The sequence below is a fragment of the Desmodus rotundus genome, chromosome 4 (genome assembly GCF_022682495.2).
Source record: "Desmodus rotundus isolate HL8 chromosome 4, HLdesRot8A.1, whole genome shotgun sequence".
NCBI lineage: Eukaryota > Metazoa > Chordata > Mammalia > Chiroptera > Phyllostomidae > Desmodus > Desmodus rotundus.
In genome coordinates, this window is record NC_071390.1 from 53,566,072 (window position 1) to 53,591,293 (window position 25,222).

A 25,222-nucleotide genomic window follows, 5' to 3' on the forward strand; every position below is an offset into this window, starting at 1 on the left:
GTAGTTGACTCCAAGGATGAATGATAGGAAAAGTTCTGCAGGTCTGGGTGGGAACCTTTGGCTGTTGGATGAGTCTCTAGATTCTAGGGCTCAGAGGAAGTTTTCTGAGTTGTAGAGTCAGAGAACTATGGAGGACCCCATCTAAAGGGTGCTCACAGGGCTAATGGGTGAAGGTTTGAACAATGATTCTGTAAAGAAGATGACTGATTTCTTGAAAGAGAAGGCTGGAATGGGCCGTGTACGTCAAAAGGGAAGAAAGGAGGTCAATGTTGCCCCAGACTTTCTGAAGAGCCTAACGGCCTGTTACCAGCAACATTTGGGGTTGGGAGGGAGATTCCTCTAATTACAAGGGCTTTTGTCTCCACAATAGAAACTGGGAAAGGACTACATCTGTCCTTCTGCCAGAGTTAGTTATTGGCAAAAGAGGTGAGATGTCTTGCCACTCTCAGATGACTTCGTGAAGGCCCTGATGGGGCTGGGAGAAGTACCAGCTGCAGTGGGAAGCCTCCCAGCTGCCCCGGGCCTTGAGTCCAGCTGGAGGGTAAAGTCCACACCAGGACATCCCATGTAAGCATGTCCACCCAGAACCTGTCCCCACCCCCATCAGAGCCACTGCAGTCTGCCTTGCACTGCTTGGGGATGCAAGGCCAAGGGAGAGGCTGGAGCCTGGGTCACAGGTGGTTTTGGATTTGGTTTATGTCAATGCTAGGCATAGGTTGGGGAGCTCCTGTAGGGTAGTATAGTGGAGTGGGAAGAGCATGGATTCTAAAGTTACATTTGTGTAGGAATACTGACTTTGGCACAAGGATTAAGTGAAACATTTATTTATATAGCATTTGGACTGAGAATAAAGGGGCAATAAATGGCAACAATGATCATTGTGAGCTGGTTCCTGGAGAGAAGCTGGCTTCCTCCAGAGGAATTAGGATAATTTCCCCTTTTCCTCACCCACCATTTACCAATCCCGCCAATCCCGCCCCACCTTCGCGAGCCTCCTTCTTCGGCCTCAACGGCTAGCTTTGGGCTTGACGCATGCGCTCTTGGGTTTTCTTAAGGTCCTCTCGCTCTCTACCCGGGGCTCGCGTTTCTTCCGGTTTTAGCACCGCCCTCCGCCCTTAGAGCTCCGCCTCCCGCCCGCGGGGCCCCGCCTCCTGAAGCAGTTCCGGTTTGAATTGAGAGCAGTTGCCTGATCTGCGGACACTTGGGCAGGAGCGATGCCTGCGCGCAGCCGTCACCGTCCGCGCTTCCACTCCAGGTCCCCTCCCCGGGCTCCGCCCCCGCCGCTCGAGGCGGTAGACTCCGGCGGGGCTCGAAGGGCCCTGGACTCCGACGGCGGCTCGGAAGCCGACCTGGAGGTGGGTCGGGGCAGTCCTACTCGGACGGCGGAGGTGAGTGGGAGCTGAGGCTGAGGAGAGGGGAATTTAGGGGGCACCTGCAGCCAGGGGTGAGTGGGGTGTCAGAGATGAAGCCTAGGGCTGCCGAGGACTGGTTCCGGAGGGGCCATGGGAGACGGTTGAGGGAGCCCGGAGAGGCAGCGCTAGAATGGAATCTGAGGGAAATGGAGGTTGTTGAGCGAGGGCCCGAGGGGGATGGCGATGGCCGGAGGCTGAGGGGTAAGTAGAGGTTCGGGGCAAGAGGGAGTGGGAGAGTGGGGGAGACAAGGACTTGGAGGTTTGTGAAAGCAGGGTAGTGAGAGGAGATTGCAGGGGTCCCGCTGGAGCGTGGAGCCGGAGGCAGAGATGCTCTGGGATTTGGCAGTGGGGGCGAAGAAGGATCGGAGGAGCGGGGCCAGGGCCGGGGTTACCGCGAGGCGGGAGAGACGGAGCCGGGTTGGGACACACGAGACAGCTGACCGAAGTGGGGTGGTGGTAATTAGAGGGACGATTTGGGTTTGGCTGGAAGAGGAAGGGGTCTCGGGTGGGAAGTAGTCTTGCCCAAAGGGCCAGAAAAAAAGAAATGGAATTAAAAAGAAAAGGAGCCCTTGGGGACCTAATTTAGGGCTTGGGTATCTTCACAGGTGTCTTTCAAATCGTAGAAGATCACTAAGGTAATATACTTGGATTATGGGGCTTTCTCGTTTGTGGGCTGTGGATCCTTTTAAAATCTAGGGTGGGAGGAGCTGTGTTTGCCGAAAAGACTAGGGAAAATGTGAAAAGGGAAGTGATGTTAGGAAAGGTGGTGAAAGGCGTGATTCTGAAAATAAAGATACCATTTGGATTTCTTTTAACAGCATGTTTCTTTTTTATTTGTATTTCTTCTTAAAATTTAAGTTTTTATTAAATACCAGAGAATTTTAGATCTTTAAAGAATGTTTAATACATTACCTTTACATTTAAAAATAAAGCTCGGGATAAAAATGTGGACACCTAGACTTTACAGATAGTCAGTATTGACCGGTTCCACTTTGACAGCTTGAGTGACACATACTTACCACAGGGTGAAAATATGGTCAGTGCAGGTGTCTGGGCACATGAAACTGTATGTGAAATCACCGCAGTCCAGGGGCCTGCCAGATCTTCCTCTTACCCATAACTCCAGGGTTGGAGTTATCGCTTGAAAACTAGAGGGGTACTCTTGACCGATTTGCAGGACCAATATTAATGCAATTTTGCAGATATTGTATGAATAATACTTTTAGCAACGTGATCTAGAAAAACAAGAATAGAGGATGCTTACAGTTGGGCGTTAATGGAACTGGGATAGATAGGTACACAGTTTTTTATAGAAGAAATAGTACCAAAGCCATAATTGTGCCAGAAAAATAATGATTGTAATCTTTCCATTTTCATTAGTATAAATAAGTTAACTTCCTTTTGTAACTATTAAATTATAACATGACTTTATGAAATCTTTGACTTTAGCCACATCTCGTGTTGTTTTACAACTTCTGTCTGATTATAAGTTTTGCAAAGCTATTGGCCATTCAAAACAAACTTTCCATCAAGTATTTCTACTCTAAATGGGTATCACCTATTTATTTTTCGTGAGATAATTTACTGATTGCAACAAGCTTTTAGTTTATACGTGTAGAGTATATATGTCATATCTTCAAATGCTCAGTGGACTAGTAATTATTTCCTTAAAGGAGAGATGAATTCTTAGCTTTGCTTTTAGCTGTCGTCAAAAGATTAACTCCCTTTTCTTTAATTGGTCTTTAATTGAAGAAGTTTACGTAGTATTTCTATTGTTTAGGTTTCAGTTTACCCTCACTGACTGAGATCCTGTAGAGGATCTACATACTTAGTTCTGAATAAATCTTGGCATGTAAAAATTATGGTACCGTCTATTGCACAGGTGGCAAACACAAGGCCCGAGGGCTGAATCTGGCCCTCCACCTTGTTTTATCTGGCCTGGCACCTTGTTTTATCTGGCCCAGCACCTTGTTTCTACCCGGCGGCAGTCCCAGGCCCTTGCCCCTAGTTACATTTATACAGTCTTAAAATTACATTCAGCCCTTTGAAGGCAACTGCGAGGCTGATGGGGCGCCCCTCCCAACCCGGTGACAATGAGTTTAACACCCCTGGTCTATTGAGTAACAACTTAATGTTAAAAAATTAAAGAAAGAACCCGTTAGATGAAGTCGTACAATTAATGTATCAGCATGCCTAGTAGTTATTTTATTTTTGTTTCCCTTTGACAGTTCTCACAATCACTTAGTGGTAAAGAAAGTCAGTTTAATGGTAGAGCACTTTCTCTAAGGCAAGAAAATCTCTTACTCCAGAAGAAGCCATCAGGACTGCAAGGGCAGAACATGCAGGCGTATTTAGATAAATCAGGTTTGATTTCAGTGGCACATACTCTGTTCTTCAAAGACTCTCATTCAGATTGAAACATTTTTATTTTGGTAATCGTTACAGCTTCAGTGCTTTTTCAAAACTTTGCCATAGTTCTGATTTAGAGACATTGTCACAGTTTTTCTGAGAATTGAAATTTGGACATTGTTTATGAGAAACTGTTGAATTCGCAGGTATTGTAATGAATATTGTTATTTTTTTTAATAAGAGTGACCATATTAACCAGCTATTCCTTCACAATTCTTATCAACAGGCCTAATATAATGTTTGGTTTTAATAGTAGGGCATACCTAGCACAGCCGTTGTTATGGATGAAAATGTTTCTGTCTTCATTTTTTTATACAGTGGCATATTGTTAGTGAAAGTTGAATTCACTTTTTAAATTAAAAGCTTCTTTAGCTTTGATTCTTTTTGTACATCAAACTGACTTATCTGAGATATGAATACAAATCTGTATTCTGCTAAATTACCAATGAAGTTCTTTTTAAAGATTGTGGCATTAGTGGAAGAATGCAGTGTGAGCTAAGTGTAATTCTTTTCTTGGATTTAGGTTACAGGGAGGGACTACACTATCATTCCCAGATTAAATGTTTTAGTTTTGCAGAAATTGGGGAATTTAGATTTGTTTTCATTTTCTCTTGAGTATTTGTATTTGCTTATAAATAAGGTGTTACCTATTTATATAATGCTGTACCTTTGTGTTTTTAAAGTTTTGCTTGCATGTGGTTTTGGGAACTTGTGGAATCTAGTTTTGTTTTCTTTTTTCTCTAAGGATATGATGTAAGACATTTAGGGATAATAGCTGGGTAAGAACAGAAAGAGCTCTTTGGCTAAGGCTAATCATGACAGTGATTCTTACTTCAGGTCTTGTGGCTCTCCTGGCTTTGAGAAGTCAAGAAGTTAACTAAAAATAGGAGAGCATGGTCAGGCACACTTGGAGAACAATTCAGTGTTTACGTGCTGCCTCTGGTTAATTTGCTTCTAAATATGTGGCTATGGATTTGTGACAGACCTGTGGTGTAAATATTCCCGCGCCACCTCCTCCCGTACACACAGCACCATCACTGGATCTTAAGCTGAGTCTGCACTTCATGCTTCCATAATGAAATGCTCTGTTAATTCACCACACATTGGGTCCTCCCAGTAATGTAATTACTTCAGTACAAAATGTAACATAATGTGAGTCTATCCTGGCTCTTGCAGAGGATGGCAAAAACTTAAGAAAACTTGGTTAGATTGATTTCATTATAAGACAGTGTTTTATGATATGTACCTCAATAGAATGTTGTGGAGTCAATGACCTGTATTTGCATTTGCCTTAAATTTTTATTGTGGGTTTTTGTAAAGCTTTCGAGTTACGGCAAAGACAAAAGAGATGGTAATATGTCTATAGACCCTTTTTCTGTTCTCTTAAAATTCTAGGTAGGAAATTCTAGGAGGAGGTGAGAACCATGCTAATTAACGGTCTTCCTTTAAATTAAACTGTATCACAGTTACTGGAAATGCCAGCAAATTGGTTTTAGCTTGGAAACTTTGAGACTAAATTAAATCAATATCATTTTCATTAACAAACTATTGGCATGAAAGTCAAAGGCTGCCAAAACCATACATTAAATTTTGGGTCCAAATCCAATATATTTTCGCAATATCGTAATGGAATTTGAAATCTTAAGCCAGTTTCTCATTTTCCAATATGTTGATTTGATTTGGAGTGTGTCATTTAAAAATAATGATTTTACCCTGACCAGTGTGGCTCAGTTGGTTGGGTGTCATCCCACAAAGCAAAAGGGCACATAACTATGTTGTGGGTTTGGTCCCCAGTTGGGGTACATATGAGAATCAACCCTGATCGATGTTGACCTCCCTCTCTTCCTCTCTCCCTTTTCCTCTCTCTAAAATAAATAAATATAATCTCTAAAATATAAAAATAATGATTTTTACCAATCAATATATCAAACTGTTAGCCTGCACCAAATATTATTTTAGTGATTAGAATAAGAATTACAATTGTATATGCTTGGCTTCTTTACCGGAGTGCTCTGGCATGCAGCCAGGTCAAGCCTTTCGTTAAGTTTACCACTAAATCTTGATTGTATAAAAACTTTTACATACCTGAGGATATAAACTGGATGGTGGTGTTTATTAGATTGTTATTCATGGAGTTGAGAGAGTTCTAGATGTGTTATAGAATTAAGTGCATTAGTTGTATATTATTTAGTTTAAGGCAAGTTGGAGCCAGAAAGGGTTTGTACTCATTAAAAAATCATATTAAAAAATAATAATACTTTGAGTGCATAGTCCTGCCAGCAAAAAAAAATCCCAGAACTTAGGTGCAGAATGATGGTATAAGTGAGGAGGCTATTTGATTTCTCCAAGTGTGCTGTCCCAAATTCTGCTCAGAAGTGGAATATAATAAAACAGTCAAAAATCACTGGTAGAGTGTCAAAAATGGAGGGTAGGAATTGGTTCAGTCTTTGAAATTATTTTGTAATTATAGCAGGTTTCACAGATGTTTTAGGAAAAAAATGGCCTGTGCTCACTAAGAAGAAATAAGTAATTTTTTATAATGATCAAGAGAAAAGAATAGTTTGTGTTTGCTCTCTGAAAATATTTTAATTTAGGATTAAAAATTAAAAATGAGATTTTAAAAGCTTGATAGTCCCAAACACTACAGACTCTAGAGTTAAATACCCAAAGTAAATCTTACCCTCCTACATTGTAGTTTCGGATTTTTGCTTTCATAAAAATTACTTGTCTGCTGTAGTTTATGGATCTACAAATTACTATACTTTGTCTATTAATTTATTTAATAAAGCATATTAAATAAGCCTTATTAGATAAACTTGAATTTTAAGCTTATTTTAGCACAAGTGCAACTGTAATGTATAATTGCCCTAAGGAGGACATATTGACACTAACTTTACATAATTTTTAAATATCCCCCCTTTTTTTTGCCTTGGGATATGGATATTATTTAGGTTTTACACATAACTTAGAGACAATAACTTAAAAGTTTTTACTGAATACCAGATTAGTAGTTACTTCCAAAAACAGCACATGTCGTTTGTATGAATCAAGTTGCATCAATTGTTCCAAATTCCTTTAGGGGCTTTGAATGTGTGGTTTTTAAAGTCAATATATATGGTTTTTAAAGAGGATAATTATTTCAGACAGCTACACTCGAGAATTTTAGAGTGTTTTGTGTAGATACACATACCATGAGGTGAAACTACAAGAAAAATCCAGCGTATTTAAGTCACTACAATCACCACCTGAACATGGACTTTGGTTCTGTAAACCTTTACATAAAATTTTCATTTTGTTGATACATCCTCTGAATTGTAGAGATTGCCTAATGATAAATTAGAAACCATTTAGTCTCTTGTGTATTTGCATAATTAAGCTCATAGAATAGTTTGTGTCTTTCCACTTATTGGTTCTTGTCACATTAGGAAATTTCCCCAATTTCTTCCAAAATTCTTAAAGTGTTTTTAGGTATCAATAATAATCAGTTACATATGACATACTTTTTAAAAATGTTGGTGAGTGCAATGCTCCTGTTGAATTTGATATTAAATGAGTCTTTATATGAGAAACTCAGGTTCATGTGTAGAATTCTGCATTAGTTAACTGGAATCACTATTGTCTTACTATTCTGTTTCTCAGTTAATGTTACTTGATTATACTATTGTTTGGCTGAAAGTTAATTCCACCCTGAGCAAAGCTGTATGAGATTTAAAAGTGGTTTTCAAATGCTTGTATTTATTTTTTATTAACCCAAAGATTTCCAGAATTAAGAGTAGGTGTAACTATTAGTTGACAGATGATACTCTTAATGATTGAATTTCAGGCCTAGGGCAACGCTAGCAGAAAGGAGTTAATATGTGATGGCAATACTAGCTTACATTTATTGAGCAGTTTCTGTTTGCCAAGGATTATTGTAAATGCATTACATGTATATTTCATGTAATCTTCACAAGCCTGTGGTATAGGACCTAGTATTCTCTTCATTGTACAGATAAAAATACTAAGGCCCAATGCGGTTAAGTAACTGCTGCAAGGTCACATAACTAAGTGATAAATCCACAGTTTGAACTTAGGCAGTTTGATTCCAGAGCCAGCATTCTTTTTTTTTTTTAATTTTTATTGTTATTCAATTACAGTTGTATGCCTTTAGAGCCAGCATTCTTAACTACTTTGCTTTTTGGATTTTATATCAGATTCTGTTGTAGAATAGCTGTCTGAAGGTTATTTAACTCTCTAGCCTCTGTAGTCTTCAGGTATAAATTGAGGAATTGTACCAGATCCTCCCATGTTGCTTACAATTCTAACATTTAAGAATTTTATTATTCTAATTTGAAAAGTATGATGTGTTCAATGTCTCTGATTAGTTTGTTTATAATCTCTTAAAGTATAAAGGTTAAGTCATTTTCCAAAGTCACACTACACTGTTTATGGCAGAGGAAAGTGGATCTATAATCACATCTATTCTTGGATTTATTGATCTTGTTAGTTGCCTCACCATTTCTTATCTTTTATTTAGTGTGTATATCCATACAGGGGTTAATAATTGAATTTAATTGATTTTCTTAATTTTCTATTCATATCTATTTTTTTAAAGTGGCATTTAAAAAAATTATGTTTTATTGATTATGCTATTACAGTTGACCCAGTTTTCCCCCTCTACCCCTATGTACCCAGCACCCCAACTCCCTCAGGCAATCCTCACACCATTGTTCATGTGTTATGTATATAATTTCTTTTGCTACTACTCCATTTCCTATGCTGTACTTTACACACCCATAGCTATTCTGTAACTACCTATTTGCACTTCTTAATCCCCTCACCTCTTCACCCATTCCCCCACATCCCCTCCCATCTGGCAACTATCAAACACTCTCCATATCCATGATTCTGTCTTGTTTTTCTTTGCTTAGTTTGTTTCTTAGATTCAATTGTTGAGAGATATGTATTTACTGCCATTTTATTGTTCATAGTTTTGATCTTTTTTTAAAAAAATATTTATTTTTAAAGAGAGGGGAAGGAAGGAGAAAGAAAGGGAGAGGAACATCAGTGTGTGGTTGCCTCTCCCGTGCCCTCTTCTGGTGACGCCCCAAGCTGGGTAATCGAGGTGTGCCCTCTATGTTCTGAGTACACCCCCCTCTTATAATTGAGCCTTGACTGCTTGTTGTTGGCACATCAGTGGGAGGGATTAACCCAGGCCAGTTGGCTGCAAGGACTGGCTGTGACCACTGACCACCAACTCTGCCCTCTGTGTAGGATCACCTGGTCAGGGGCGGGGTGGTGGTGCTCTGACATGGTCTGTAGCTGTCCACTGGGCGTGCTGGCCCTGGGGTTTCTGTGGTGGTGCAGGCCAGGATCAGCCCACACCTGTGTTCTGCCCAGAGTCACATTTTCTGAGCTATAAAGCAATCTGAGATGGCTGCTAATTGTATTGGGCTTGGAGATTCCCAGGTGAAGCCAACCTGTGAATCTAGGCTAATTGCTGCTAGTTCTGGGCCTGGGTCCACTTAGCAAGAGGTATGGGGGAGTTGAGGCCTCACTGAGGCCAGCTATTGCTTGTTTGAGAGAATTTAGGAAGTTGTGAAGCAGGAGCCAAGACCAGCTGTTCATATGGAAAAGACACTGTTAACAGCTTGGGTGGGCTGGTAAGTTGGGTGGGACTGAATTTCAGAGGATTTCCAGGGTGAGGCAAACAGTGTTAACCAGGTTGATGGAGTCTGAAATATGGTACCTGCCTGCTGGCTATGTGGTGAGAGGGTTCAGAAAAGGGACAGTGGCCTCTGCCCGCCTTTCTGTCTGGGAGAAAGCTGTCCCCTGCTCTCCTCTTCATACCAGACACTTCAGTTACTTCCTGTATGCCACTGGTGCCTTTCAAGATGCTTCCCTGGTACTAGAGCTCAGAGGGAGTGAGTCTGAGTAGGTGAGTCCATGTGTGGGTTCTTTAAGGGGAACTGCTTGGGACTGCAGAAGTTTCTTACACAGACTCAATGTCCACTGGTTTTTATAGCCAGAAGTTATGGGGACTTATCTTCCTGGCACTGGAACCCTGGGTGGGAGTTCTAGTGTTGAGCTGGGACTCCTCGCCCTGAGATAGCCCTCCCAAATTTTGTTTTTAAATGTTGAGCCTCAAAAAATTCATGGTTTATTATATTTGAAGAAATTTCATAATTAAACACAACCACACTGTACATTTTACAATCACATTCTATTAGGAAACAGTTAAAAGCCACTGACTTGTTTTGCATTGTAGGACACAAACAGAATCAAGGCAATGAAATAATGGCAAATTCAACGGTAAACTTTTTAACCTTGTTTAGTCTGTTCTTTGACTAAATAAGCATTATAATATCACTTGTGGGTGCAAAAAGGGAGGAGGTGAGAAAGAAATTGTAAAAATGGTGTAACTTGTTAGTTTGCAACAACATTTAAAATTCTCTATACAATGAATAATTCTGTAAGCCTAATACCTTGTTTATAGGATGCTTAGTTACTGGTTTCAGCTTTAAGGTACAACAGTTAAACATTAACACAGTCAAGAGAGAGCAGAAATAGAGAGCCACTTGATGGAATTACAAAAATTATTACCTATTGATCATTAACAAACCATCATCACTCACTAATAAAAAGAGAGCATCTGAAAGCAGGATGTCAAACTCCAGCTTGAAGTGTTTTTTTGTTTTTTTCTTTTTTTGGCAGAGAAAATTCTTTAACAGAACAGTGTGTAGTATCAGTGCTAAAAGTTTGGGGTTTTCCTTTTTTCCCATAAGAAACTACAAGGAATTCTTTTTAAACTGGGGAACTAACTGGTTTTTCTGAGAACCATGCTCTTTGATTTAGGACAGGAATAGAAAACAAAAGAACATGGCCAAATGCTGCTCCTTTTTCCCAGAGATAGAAAGCATCTTTTAAGTCATCCTCCATTTCTTCTGTCTTTTAATTTTTTAAAAATGATGGAAGAGTAAACATTCTTTCTCAAAAAACAAACAAAAAGACACTTTCAACCAACATGGAGGCGTAGGTAGATACACTTTGCCTCCTCGCACAACCAAAAGAAGGACAACCACAAATTTAAAAACAAAAAATAACCAGAACTGCCAGGAAATCAAACTGTATGGAAGTCCAACAACCAAGGAGTTAAAGAAGAAACGCTCATCCAGACTGGTAGGAGGGGTGGAGACAGGCAGCTGGGGTAGAGAGGACTCACAGCAAGGCAGTGGCTGGCGGACTGCGGTGGTCCCGCATTTGCGTGTGGAAAAACTAGGAGGAACACCTGGGGAGCGAGATAGATTGCGCAACCCGGGGTTCCAGTGCAGGGAACTAAAGCCTCAAAACCTCTACTGGTAAAAACCTGTGGGAGTTGTGGTGGTGAGAGAAACTCCCAGCCTCACAGGAGAATTTGTTGGAGAGACCCACAGGGTCCTAGAATGTACTCAAACCCACCCACCTGGGAATCAGCACCAGAAGGGCCCAATTTATTTCTGGGTATCGGGGGAAGTGACTGAAAGCCAGCCAAGAGCTGAGCAAATGGCATTGCTCCCTCTCAGATCCCTCCCACACTTACAGTGCCATAATGCAGCAACGTGCATTGCCCTGCCCTAGCAAATACCTAAGGCTCCACCCACTTACAACATAATAGGTGCACTGAAACAAAGAAATATGGCCCAAATGAAAGAACAGTTCAAAGCTCCAGAAAAAGAGCTAAGCAATGAAGAGGGCTACCCTATCAGATGCAGAGTTCAAAACACTGGTAATCAGGGTGCTCACAGAACTGATTGAGCCTGGTCACAAAATAAAGGAAGAAATGAAGACTACCCCAAGTGAAATAAAACAAAATATATAGGGAACCAACAATGACAGAAGGAAACTGGACTCAAATCAATGATTTGGACCAGAAGGAAGAAATAAACATTCAACCGGAACAGAATGAAGAAACAAGAATTCAAAAAAATGAAGAGAGGCTCAGGAACCTATGTGGGACAGTGTTAAGCACTACAACATCCGAATCATAGGCGTGCCAGAAGGAGAAGAACAAGAGCAAGAAATTGAAAACGTATTTGAACAAATAATGAAGGAAAACTTCCCCAATCTGGCCAAGGAAATAGACTTCCGGGACATCCAGGAAGCTCAGAGAGTCCCAAAGAATTGGACCCAAGGAAGCACACACCAAGGCACAGCATAATTCAGTTACTCAAGATTAAAGATAAAGAGAGAATATTAAAAGCATCAAGAGGAAAGGAGACAATTACCTACAAAGGAGTTCCCATGAGATTATCAGTTGATTTCTCCAAAGAAACCTTGCAGGCAAGAAGGAGCTGGAAAGTATTTGAAGTCATGAAAGGCAAGGACCTACATGCAAGATTACTCTATCCAGCGAAGCTATCATTTACAATGGAAGGGCAGATAAAGTGCCTCCCAGATAAGGTAAAGTTAAAGGAGTTCATCATTACCAAGCCCTTATATGAAATGTTAAGGGGACTTATCTAAGAAATAGAAGATTAGAGAGAACCAAGATGGCGGCGTAGGTAGACACACTGCGCCTCCTCGCACAACCAGAACTGACAGAGAATTGAACAGCAAGGGGGACCAACACCAAGGAAATAGAAAATAAACATTCATCCAGACTGGTAGGAGGGGCGGAGACAGGCACTGGGGTGGAGAGGACTCGCGTGGCTGTGGCGGGACTGAGACTGGCGGAGTGTGGGACAAATGGCGCAGGCAGTCTAAGCACTAGCAGACCCTGCGGCCCCACATTTGCACAGATAAACCGAGAGGGCCGGACTCAGAGTGGCAGAGAACGGGGCAGGCAGAGCAGCAGGTAGCACCCCGCGGCACCACATTCGCCCACAGATAAACCGGACGAAGGGCGGGAGCGAAGCAGACCGCGTAACCCAGGGCTCCAGCTCAGGGAAATAAAGCCTCAAACCTCTGATTGAAAACTCCCGTGGGGGTTGGGGCGGCAGCAGGAGAGACTCCCAGCCTCACAGGAGAGGTGGTTGGAGAGACCCACAGGGGCCTAGAGTGTGCACAGGCCCACTTACTCGGGAACCAGCACCAGAGTGGCCCAGTTTGATTGTGGGTAGCGGAGTGAAAGATTGAAAGCCGGAGGACAGTGAGGCCGGTGCCATTGCTCCCGCTCGGCCCCTCCCCCACGTACAGCGTCACAGCGCTGCGACCAGCATTACCCCGCCCTGGTGAACACCTAAGGCTCCGCCCCTTAAAGTAACAGACGCACCAAGACAAAAAAAATGGCCCAAATGACAGAACACTTCAAAGCTCCAGAAAAAATACAACTAAGCGACGAAGAGATAGCCAACCTATCGGATGCACAGTTCAAAGCACTGGTTATCAATATGCTCACAGACTTGGTTGAATCTATTCGAAAAACAGATGAAAAAATGAAGCCTATGCTAAGAGAAACAAAGGAAAATGTACAGGGAACCAATAGTAATGAGAAGGAAACTGGGACTCAAATCAATGGTGTGGACCAGAAGGAAGAAACAAACATCCAACCAGAAAAGAATGAAGAAACAAGAACTTGGAAAAATGAGGAGAGGCTTAGGAACCTCCCGGACGCCTTGAAACGTTCAAACATCCGAATTATAGGGGTGCCAGAAGGAGAAGAGGAAGAACAAAAAATTGAAAACTTATTTGAACAAATAATGGAGAACTTCCCTAATCTGGCAAAGGAAATAGACTTCCGGGAAGTCCAGGAAGCTCAGAGAGTCCCAAAGAAGCTGGACCCAAGGAGGAACACGCCAAGGCACATCATAATTATATTACCCAAGATTAAATGCAAGGACCTACATCCAAGATTACTGTATCCAGCAAAGCTATCACTTAGAATGGAAGGGAAGATAAAGTGCTTCTCAGATAAGGTCAAGTTAAAGAAGTTCATCATCACCAAGCCCTTATTATATGAAATGTTAAAGGGAGTTACCTAAGAAAAAGAAGATCAAAAATAGGAACAGTAAAAATGACAGCAAACTCACAGTTATTAACGGCCACACATAAAACAAAAACGAGAGCAAACTAGGCAAACAACTAGAACATGAGGGTTGTCATTAAGGGAGTGGGAGGGGGAGAGGGGGGGAAAGGTACAGAGAATAAGTAGCATAGATGATAGGTGGAAAATAGACAGGGGAAGGGTAAAAATAGTGTAGGAAATGTAGAAGCCAAAGAACTTATAAGTATGACCTATGGACATGAACTATAGGGGGGGAATGTGGGAGGGAGGGGGGTGGGCAGGATGGAGTGGAGTGGGGGGGGGGAAATGGGACAACTGTAATAGCATAATCAATAAATATATTAAAAAAAAAAGAAATAGAAGATTAGAAACAATGAACTGTAAAATGACAACAAACTCATAACTATCAACAACTGAAACTAAAAAAAAAAAACCAAAACCCCAAACTAAGCAAATAACTAGAACAGGAACAGAACCAGAGAAATGGAGATCCTATGGAGTGTTTTCAGGGTGGAGAGGGAGGGGAAGAATGGGGGGAAAGGTACAGCAAATAAGAAGCATAATTGGTAGGCATAAAATAGACAGGGGGAGGTTAATAGCATAGGAAACAGAGAAGCCAAAGAACTTATATGTACAACCCATGGACATGAACTAAGGGGTGGGGGGAATGCTGGAGGGTGGGGGGTGCAGGGTGGAGAGGGAGAAAGTGGAGAAAAAAACTGGGAAAACTGTAATAACATAATCAATAAAATATACTTAATAAAGGAGTATAAATAGTAGGTACAAAATAGATAGAAGGAGGTTAAGAATAGTATGGGAAATGGAGAAGCCTAAGAACTTGTATGTATGACCCATGGACATGAACTAAGGTGGGAGAATGTTGGTGGGAGGGGGGGTGCAGGGTAGAGGGGAATAAAGGGGAGAAAAAAAATGGGACAGCTATAATAGAATAATCACTAAAATATATTTAAAAAAATCTGTAAACAAGAAAGCTCAACGTGGAAGTCTTCAAAATAAAATGGAAAGTCTATTTAAAGTTAGGGCCCATCTTGGATGGGAGTTGGGCTGCATATCACAGCTGTGGCCACAGTTTTTCAAACTACAGAGCAAAATTCTTTAGTTTTATAACATGAAGAAACTGCAGTACTTTCAATTATAACCCTAAGTCAGCATCATAACATGATCTCAAACTCCATAACACCACAGTAAGATAGGAGGACATCAAGGGGTATTAGAGAGCGTATACCTTCAGAACATCTTTCTCCCAAATTTTTTTTTAAAAGATTTTTATGTATGTATTTTTAGAGAGAGGAGAAGGGAAGGAGAGAGAGAAAGATCAATGTGTGGTTGCCTCTTGCATGCCCTCTACTGGGGACCTGGCCTGCAACCCAGGAATGTGCCCTGTCTGGGAATTGAACCTGTGACCCTTTGCTTTGCATTCTGGCACTTAATCCACTGAGCCACACCAGACAGGACTTTCTCCTAAATCTTTATCCACCACACATGGATATGGGACCAGCCCATTCCACATCTCCCCCCCTTCTGTCAGCCTGGATGGTTGTGGTTTCATTTATTCTGTAGTCAGACTTGTATTCAACTAATTTTCTGATGGTTCTGTGTGATGGTGATTCTGTAGTTTAGTTGTAATTTTGATGTTGTTTTGCGAGGAGGTGATCCATGTTTATCTATGCTGCCATCTTGACCAGAAGTCCCCATATCTGTTTAAGTGTGATGTACTTCAGTGAAAAATAAAATTGTTTTCATTTTCTTAAATGGGCTTTTCCCTTCGTATTATTAAGCATTATATGCTCATTGTATAACATTTAGAAATTTCAGAAATATTTAATTTAGGGAGTGACAGTCCACTGGAGGAGTAACTGGTAATAGTTTGATTATTCTATTTATTTAAAAATATGTACATATGCTATTTTTAGGACATTTTTCTCTTTTAAAAAAAAGCAACTTTTTATTTTGAAATAATTATAGATTCACAGGAAGTTACAAAGATGGAACAGAAGGGTCTCATGTACCCTTTACCCAGTTTCCTGCAATGGTTGCATCTTACATAATTACAGTACTGTATCAAGTCCAGGAAATTGACATTTGTTTAATGTGTGTCTAGTTGTGTATCATTTTATCATTAGTCAATTTGTGTAACCATTGCCCCAATCAAGATATAGAATTATTCTACCACTATAAAGATGTTTCTTGGCCTACCCCTTTATTGTTGCCTTCCCACACCCCAACATACACTATTTCTTACCCCTGGCAACTCTTATCTGTTTGCCATCTGTACAATATTGTCATTTTGAGGGTGTTATATAAATGGAATCATACCACATATGACCTTTTGAGATTGGCTTTTTTCACTCAGCATGATGCCTTTGAGGCCCACCTAAGTTACTGTGTGTATCTATAGTTTACTCATTTTTATTGCCAAGTAGTATTCCATCCTATAAAAGCACCACAGTTTAACTCCTCACATATTATGGGACATTTTGGTCTTTTACACCTTCCAGCTATTACAAATAATGCTGTTGTGAACATTCATGTAGAGGTTTTTGTGTGGTCATACCTTTTTATTTCTCTGGGATAATGCCCGGGAGTACAATTGCTAGGTTGTACAGTAAGTATACGTTTCATTTTTTAAGAAACTGCCAAATTATATCCAGCATGGATATACAATTTTACTTTCCCACCAGCAGTGTGTGAGAGATCCAGTTTCTCTGTATCCTTGCTGTCATTCTATTGTCATATTTATTTTAGCTGTTCTAATAGGTGTGTAGTGATACCTCAGCATAATCTTAATTTGCATTTCCCTTAATTTGCTACTAGGGAAAATGTTGAACATTTTTTTCATATGTTTATCTGCCACTCATATATCCTCTTCAGTGACATGCCTCCTTATGTCCTTTGCCCATTTGCTAATTAGATTTGTGGTTTTTTACTGTTGAATTTGGGAATTTTTTATACATTCTAGATATATATTGTTTCTCAGGCTTGCAAATATTTTCTCCCAGTCTGTAGCTTGTCTTTGCATTCTCTTCACAGGGTCTTTTGTAGAGTAAAACTTTTAAATTTTGTTGAAGTCTAATTTATCATTTTTATTGTTTTGTTTTGGATTGTGCTTGAGTATCAGGTTTGGGAGGTCTTCACCCTAGGTCCTGAAGATTTTCTTCTATGTTATTATCTAAAAGTTTGGTAGTTGTATGCCCTGGCTGGTGTGGCTCAGTGGATTGAGTGCTAGACTGCGAACCAATGGGTTGCCAGTTCGATTCCCAGTCAGGGCACATGCCCGGGTTGCAGGCCAGGTCCCCAGTAGGGGGCGTTCAGGAGGCAACTACACATTGATGCTTCTCTCCCTCCCTTCCCCTCTCTAAAAATAAATAAATAAAATCTTTAAAAAGTAAATACAGGTTTTATAGTTTTACACTTTACATTTAAATTTATGATACATTTAGAAAGAAATTTTACATAAAGTGTGAGATTTGGTGACGTTTTTTCTTGTTTTGTTTTGTTTTTGGCCTATGGATATTCAGTTGCTCTGGCACTGTTTTTCAACTACCAAACATTGAATTGTTTTTGCAACTTTGTCAAAAATCAGTTGGCCATACTCTTGCAGGGCTATTTCTCAGTACTCTATTCTGTTCAGTTCATCTCTGAGTCTGTCCTTCTACCAGTATCACATAGGCTTGATTGCTTCAGTTAAATCTTGAAATTGTGTAGAGTGATTTCCTCCACTATATTCTTGTTCAGAACTGATTTAACTGTTTAAATTTCTTTACCTTTCTATATACATTTTTGGACAATCTTATCTATATTGCTGGTACTTTTATAATAATTATGTTAAACTTACATATGAATTTGAGGAGATTGACATTTTTACTATGTTGAGTTGGATGATCCATGAATGGCTAAACCATGAATATCTCCATTTATTTAGGCTACCTTTGATTTCTTTCATCAGAATGTTCAGTATATAGATCCTATACATGTTGTTAGATTTATCTAAGTCTAAGTTTATTTCTGTCTCTGTGATTATCAGTGGTATTATATGTTAAGTTTCTTTGTCCATATACTTATTGCTAACATACAGAAATACAATTGAATTTTGGATATTGCTCTTATACTCTTACTGAACTCACTTACTAGTTTTAGGATGTTTGGGGTTTCCTTTTGTATCAATGTGTAGTTTCCTTTCCAAGGAATTTTCTTCCTTGGAAAATTCAAGGAATCCAAGAAATTCCTTGGATTTTCTGTGTAGACTGTCATGTCACCTGCAAATAGGAAAATTTTTATTTCCTCATTTCCAATGTGTACACTTTTTATCTCCTTTCTTACCTTATTGTTCTGGTCAGAACTTCAGTACTATGTTGAATAGCAATATGGAGAGTGGACATCCTTGCCTTTCTTGACCCTTAGGGGAAAGCGTTCAGTTTTTCACCATTACATATGATGTTAGCTGTAGGTTTTTGTAGATATTCTTTACCAAATTTAGGATTTCCCCTCTATTCCTAATTTTCTGAAAGTTTTTTTTTAATGTTATTTTGAAGATTATTTATTTTTTTATTTTAGAAGGGCAGGGAGGAAGAGAGAGAAACATCAATGTGTGGTTGCCTCTTGCATGCCCCCTACTGGGGACTTGGCCTGTAGCCCAGGCATGTGCCCTAGATGGGGAATCTTACCAGCGACCCTTTGGCTTGCAGGCCAGCACTCAATCCACTGAGCCACACCGGCCAGGGCTGAAAGGTTTTATTTTTAAATCATGAATGAGTGCTCATGATAAATTTTTTTGTCAGATGCTTTTCCTGCACGAACTGATACAATCTTGTGCTTTTTCTTCTTTAGCTGGTTAATGTAGTGAATTACATTGTTTGATTTTTGAATACTGAACCAGTCTTGCATCCTTGGAATAAACTCCACTTCCTCATGGTGTATATATACATAAATACATATTTATATATTGCTGAATTCTATTTGCTAATATTTTGTTAAGGATTTTTCATCTATATTCATGGATGATATTAGTTGCTCATATTGTAATTTTCTACAGGTGCCCCCTCCTTAGTGCCAAGTAGAGGTTCAGGTTTTCTAGTCTAGTAGCTAAGAGGGTGTGGGGGGACCTCATTATTATTCTCCTTGGTGGAGGAAGTGGGAGGATGGGGGCTGTGCTTGGCCTCCTTACCACTGAGCACCAGTGGGCAGTGTTATTAGTTCTGACTCTCCACTAGGACTTCTCTGACAGCACCCCATCAGTGCTGAGTGGGGTCTAGGCTCCCCTTATGGTCTCCACTAACACCATGTTAAGAGATGGGAAGGGACTTGTTACTGCTAGGCAGTTATGACCAACTGCTCCCTACTTGGCTTTCTGTTATATCATCAGGTGGCAAGGGAGGGGGGAAGGGATGGCCTAGTTACAGCTTGACAAGGTTAGAAATCTAGGCTTTCCGCTCAGCCTTTGCTAGTGGAGGTGGGGCCATGGTTTTTTTCTATAATATTTGGCTGGAATAGAGCAGTTATTGTTTAAAAGGTTTTTCTTGCTAGGCTGCCTCTTTTCTGGTCCTTTGGCTGGGGAAAACAGGCTTTTTGGGGACTCTTTGTGTGCACCTATTGTCATTTCCAGGTTTCTGACTTTTCCAGTGTCCACTCTGGTATATTTGTGCAAAATAAACAAAAACATGCAGGCTGCCCTGGCTGGAGTGGCTCAGTTGGGCACTGTCCCCCAAACCGAAAGGTCATGGGTTTGGTTTCTGGTCAGGGTATGTGCCTAGGTTGAGGGTTTGGTCCCCGGTCGGGGCACATAGGACAATCGATGTTTCTCTCCCACATTGATGTTTCTCTCCCTCTCTTCATCCCTCCTTTCCCCCACTCTCCCTTCAAACAAACAAACCAGCCCACCCTGACAACTCACCATTGTGTTCTTTCCCTCTGTTCCGAGGTGCCTAGCTAGTCTGCCTTCCTGTCTTCACATTTCAGTCACCTTATGTTTGTTTCACACGATGCCCAGGGGGTAACAGGGGAAAATACGTTTACTCCTTTTCCACAAGCAGACGTTCATATAAAGTGTTCATAAAAGCTCTTTTTAAAAGTGTACCTGTCAGAAAGTTTGAGTTCAAATAGTTGTGTCTTTTCATCTGCTGCAGTACTTCCTTCATCCTGTGTCTCCACTTTTTAGAAGCTGGTTCCTTCATTCAGCCTGTCATTACTTTTCATTCTAGCTCCTAGTAGCCTCATTATTTATTTTAAACTCTTCTGACAATTATTCTTGTATCTCTAGCTCTATACACAGTTTCACTCCTCCCTTAAGACTTAGCTCAAATGCCTTTTTCAAGTTCTCTTCTCTGATCATACCAACTGGAAATAACCTTTTTTCTCTAACACCCTTAACTTTCCAGTTTTTTAAACAAATTACAAAAGTAAAAGTTTTATTAGTGTTGTCTTGAAGATTGAGTAAGATAATGTATATAAAGAACTAGCAGCTGTAATATCGTTTACCTTTTTAAAAGTCTCTTAATATCCCTTTCTAGACTGTAAGGTCATTGCCGGTAGGATCTGTTTCCGATTCATCTAAGTAAATGTCACATTGTCTAGTGCAATATCCTTTACGTTATGTGTGCAATGAATATTTAATAGGTAAATAAATGTACCATGAGGGCGTCTTAAGACGCTCTGTCACTGGGGAATGCCTTAGTGTCTGACATCTGTATATCACAGACAGTAAATGTTTGAGCCTGAACAGTGCAGACCTCTGATTCAAAAAGCCTTCATTAGTAGGCAGTTTCATTGATATAATCTTTGCCTGATGTAATTGAAGACTGTTGATAAATTCCTTTGCTGATAACTAGAAAATATGTAATATTTATGAGATTCATTCCCTACAGAAGTACAGGAGCCCTTAGCTCATGTGAGGTGGTGTGGTGTAGAGTATGAGAACATGGACTTTGAGATGAGATTGCCTGGGTTGAAAACTTGTCTGTACTAGTTACTAGTTCATCTTGGGCAAGTTACTTAACCCATCTGTTCCAGTTATCTGTAAAGTAAGGAAGATAATAATACCAACTTTATATGGTTTTTGTAAGGACTATTTGAGCATACAAGTAAAACACATAGCATAGTTCCTGGCACTTTGTAAATGTGTTAAGTATTAGCTAATCTAATTATTACTTGTTGTTACTTCCTGAAAATGCACTGAACATAGTTCAGAATGTAAGGAGTGTGTGAGTTAGGATATATGCAGTATTCTTTTAAAGGAACAACACTCTTCAAATATCAAATATCTTATACCTGCACATCCTGCTCCCTGTGTTCCTGCATCAAGAGGTATTGATTGGATAGCTGATGATCCTCATTGTGCTTGTCATACAAAAGTTAAATGAGTCCTTTTGGAATTTTTTAGCTCAGAAAAGATTAACTAGTTCACCCCAGGGAAGAATATGTACTCTTGTCTTCCTCTGAAGGATACAATAACAAATTTATTAGTTCCAGTTGAATATGCTTTCCCTTTTAGTGCAGATAACTCTTCCTACCTGATATAACCTTTATGTTGTCTTCCTGAGCAAATTAAAATGACTAACATTTCCTATGTCATTTTTAATCTTAAGTTTGTTTTTATTCTTTTCATTTAAAAATTATTTTAGTTGCAAATTTATTCTTGTTTTAATTTTCCCATTTGTCCCTAGTTGGAACTCCTATGTCAGTCCTCCAAATAGTGTTTTTTAAGAATATTTTTTAAAAATTTAAAATGCTTTCAAAACAGGTGACATTCAATATTATATTAGCCTCAGGTGTACAGCATAATGGTTAGACATTTGTATAAAGAAGTGATTCCCCCTAATAAGTCTGGTGCCTCTAGCACCATACATCGTTATTGCCATATTATTGACTATATTCCCTGTGCTGTATTTTACATCTCTGTAGCTATTTCGTAACTGCCAATTTTAAATTCTCTTTTTTAGTGCTGTTCCAATTGGATGTTCTCTGCTGATTTGTTCCTCTGCTCCATCTAATCTGATGTTGATTCCTTCTAGCGTATCCTTCATTTCAGATACTGTATTCTTCATTTCTGACTAGTTCTTTTTTATGGTTTCTGTGTCATTTTTTAAGTTTACTGTCCCTTTAAGTTCTCACTGAGTGTATTTATTTGTCCCCTAAGTTCCTTGAGCATCCTTAAAACCATCGTTTTGAACTCTGTATCTGTTAGTTTGCTTTCCTTCATTTCATTTACTTATTTTTCTGGGCATTTCTTCTGTCCTTTGATTTGGGGCATGTTTCTTTGTCTCCCCATTTTGGCTGTCTCTTTGTATTTGCCTCTGTGTATTAGGTAGATCTGCTATGTCTCCCTGTCTTAGTAGTGTGACCTTATATATAGATGTTCTGTGGGACTCAGTCGTGCAGTTTCCCTGATCACCTGAGCTAGGTGTTCCAGGAATGCCCCTTATGTGAGCCCCCCTGTTGTAGCTTAGTCTTGATTGCTTTTGCACCGTCCATGTGTGGGGTTGACCCTTAAGCTGGCTGACTGTGAAGATTGACCCTGACCACAGTGTTTGAGTTGCTATGTGGAGGCTGACCCTATGGAACGGAATTTTCCCCAGCTGGTTCTGGTGTCTGCCAAGATCTACCTTTGGGTGTGCTGCTTATGAAGCTACCTTATTTTTCAGACTATAAGATGCACTTTCCCCCTCAAATTTGGGAGGAAAATGGGGGTGTGTCTTATAGTCTGAATGTAGCTTACCTGGCTCACTGGGGGAGAGGCGGGGGGCGGGGGGGTCACAGGAGTCAGGAGCAGGGTCAATGCTGCGGGCCCTGGACTGGGAGGACAGGGTGTCCCGGTGGTGCGAAGCAAGGGAGGCAGGAGCGGAGTCCCCGCTGTGGCATACTATAGTGCCAGGGAGGAGGGTACAGGCTGTTCAGGCAGGTTAGGAGAAGAAAGCCTGTGGTGCCCGTAGGTGCCTCTATCATGTGACTGGTGTGTCCCCCATTAACATTAACATAGGCAAATTCCACTGCGGGGTCACCTGTCAATGTGGCCCTGCGGCTGTTGCAAAACTACAACTCCCATCATGCTTGGACAGGTTGGGATGATGGGAGCTATAATTTGGCAACAGCTGCAGAGCCACACAGGTTGTGCAAAACTGCTATCCCCATACAAGAGTGTTGCACAACCTGTGGCCCTCCAGCAGCAGATCTCTCCCATAACAGTGTCAGCAGCAGATCCCCCCATAACAGTGTCAGCAGCAGATCTCCCCATTACAGTGCGTCATCCACTGATCTCAGCTACTGTGCTCCCATAACTATGAAGGACACAATGCTGATAGTACTAATTTACTAATTAACTACTAATTTGTACTTCTTAATCCCTTCACCTTCCTCACCCAGCCTCCCAACCCCCTCCCCTGGCAACCATCAGTCTGTTCTCTGTATCTACGAGTATTTTGTTTGTTCATTTATTTTTTTCTTCAGATTCTACATATACATGAAATCATTTGGTAGTTGGCTTTCTTTGACGTTTTTTACTTAACACCCTCTAGGTCCTTCCATGCTGTCACAAATGGTAAGATGTTGTTCTTTTTTATGGCCTCCTCTTTTTTAAAAAAATTATTTTATCCTCATTGAGGACATTTTTCATTGCTTTTAGAGAGAGAGGAAGGGAGAGAGAAATACTGATGTGAGAGAGAAACGTCAATTGATTGCCTCTTGTACATGCCTGGACCGGAGATCATGTGGGCCCAGACTGGGGATCGAATCCACAACCTATGTATGTGCCCTGGCCAGGAATTGAACCCACAATGTTTTGGTTATGGGACAGTGCTCCAATTAACTGAGCCACAACTGTCCAGGGCCTGTTTTATTTTTAATAATCCTGTTTGGAAGGGGATTGGGAAACTGAGTTACTAAATTGTTTTGGTTGTCACTTCTTTTGCACTTCCTTTTCTCAATAAGCATTATTATAAGTACTTAATAATGCTTATTGAGAACTTATTTGCTAATCACATAGGCCTTAGTGATCTTCTTAGTAATCCCTATTTTCTTCTCTAAAAATAAAACAAAATATTCTAACAAAAACCCACTCATTCCTCATTATGCCTTAGATGCTAGACACTTTATTCCTAGATACATTCTTATTTTCCTCCCCCCCCTTTTTTCAATTTTAGTGTGGTATTTGTTTACTTTTTTGTTTTTGATATTGTTGAACCTATTTAATAGATGAAATGGCCAGATCATAGCCCTTGTTTTAAGTTATTAATGGGATGTTTTAGTAATAAAGGCTTTTTTCACTGACACAATGTGCTGTGTTGATAAAAAAATTAGCTGTAGAACTTATTGAAATAAATCATGTCATTTATTTCAAAGGTAATGCAAGAACATACATATTTAATGAGAAGAAAGGATAAAAACCATAGTCTGCTTAATTAATTTCCCAGGAAATGCAAGGTAACAACATAGTTACTTTGCCTTACCTATAATTGAACCAGAATGTGGGCTTTATGAGAAAACTTGAAGCCTTTAATTTGGGTACTTCACTGGCTTTGAAAGATGGCAACTTGAAGGGCCTTTCCTGGTGTATTCAGTCAGCGTTCACTTGAAAGAGACAGACTACTCTAGGCTGCTAGGAATGACTTGTAGAACAAGATTTGAACTGGCGTGTTAGAGGGGTGCTAGTTTGCCACAGTCCGCAAAGGTATTAGGGTGTTAGAAGGCCAACATGAAACTATTAGTTTAAGAACATACCACCTCAGCCCTATGTGGGTAGCTCAGTTGGCTAGAGAGTCATTCTGTTACATCAAGGTTGCAGGTTCAATCCTGGGTCAGGACACACAACAATCAACCAATGAATGTATAAATACGTGGAACAGCAAATCAATGTTTCTCTCTCTTTCTTCCCCCCTTTCTGTTCCTCCTCCCTCTCTCTCTCTAGAAATCAATAAAAAAAAAACAACCATCTCAACAACAAAAAACAAACAATCCAACTGAAAAATGGGCAAAGGACTTGAATCGACATTTCTCTAAAGAAGATATACAAATGTCCAATAAATATGTTAAAAGATGCGCAGTATCCCTAATCATTATGGAAATGAAATCAAAATCACAATGAGATACCACTTCATACAAGTTAGAATAACTATTATTAAAAAAAAACAGTAAAAAAAATAACAAGGCAAGGATGTTGACAAGGATGTGGAAAACTTAGAACACTTGTGCATTGCTTATGGGACTGACTATAAAATAGTGCAGCTGCTTTAAAAATGACATGGTGATTCTTGAAAAAATGAAACAATTACTAAATGACCCAGCAATTTCACTTATGGTTATATACCCAAAAGAAGTGAAAGCAGGACTTGAAATAACCCAAATCCCCATTGATGGATGAATGGATAAACAAAACATGATGTATACAATGTAATATTATTCAGCCTTAAAAAGGAAGGAAATTCTCTCCCAT

The 25,222-nt window shown here is 40.1% G+C and overlaps 1 protein-coding gene across 4 annotated transcripts in view; it reads left to right on the forward strand.

The window, feature by feature from the left end:
- The first annotated feature begins 1,190 nt into the window (after positions 1 to 1,190).
- The window catches only part of SAMD8 (sterile alpha motif domain containing 8), a 67,464-nt gene continuing 43,432 nt past the window's right edge, over positions 1,191 to 25,222 (forward strand). For 2 of the 4 annotated variants that reach the window (XM_024561420.3, XM_053922330.1), the window contains exon 1: positions 1,191 to 1,388. In XM_024561420.3, coding sequence (XP_024417188.2) covers positions 1,215 to 1,388 — 174 coding nt within the window. In that variant the 5' untranslated portion in view covers positions 1,191 to 1,214. Of the gene's footprint in view, positions 1,389 to 2,017; positions 2,048 to 25,222 lie in introns of all 4 variants that reach the window. The other 2 variants (XM_045195980.2, XM_045195979.2) reach the window with 2 other exon arrangements.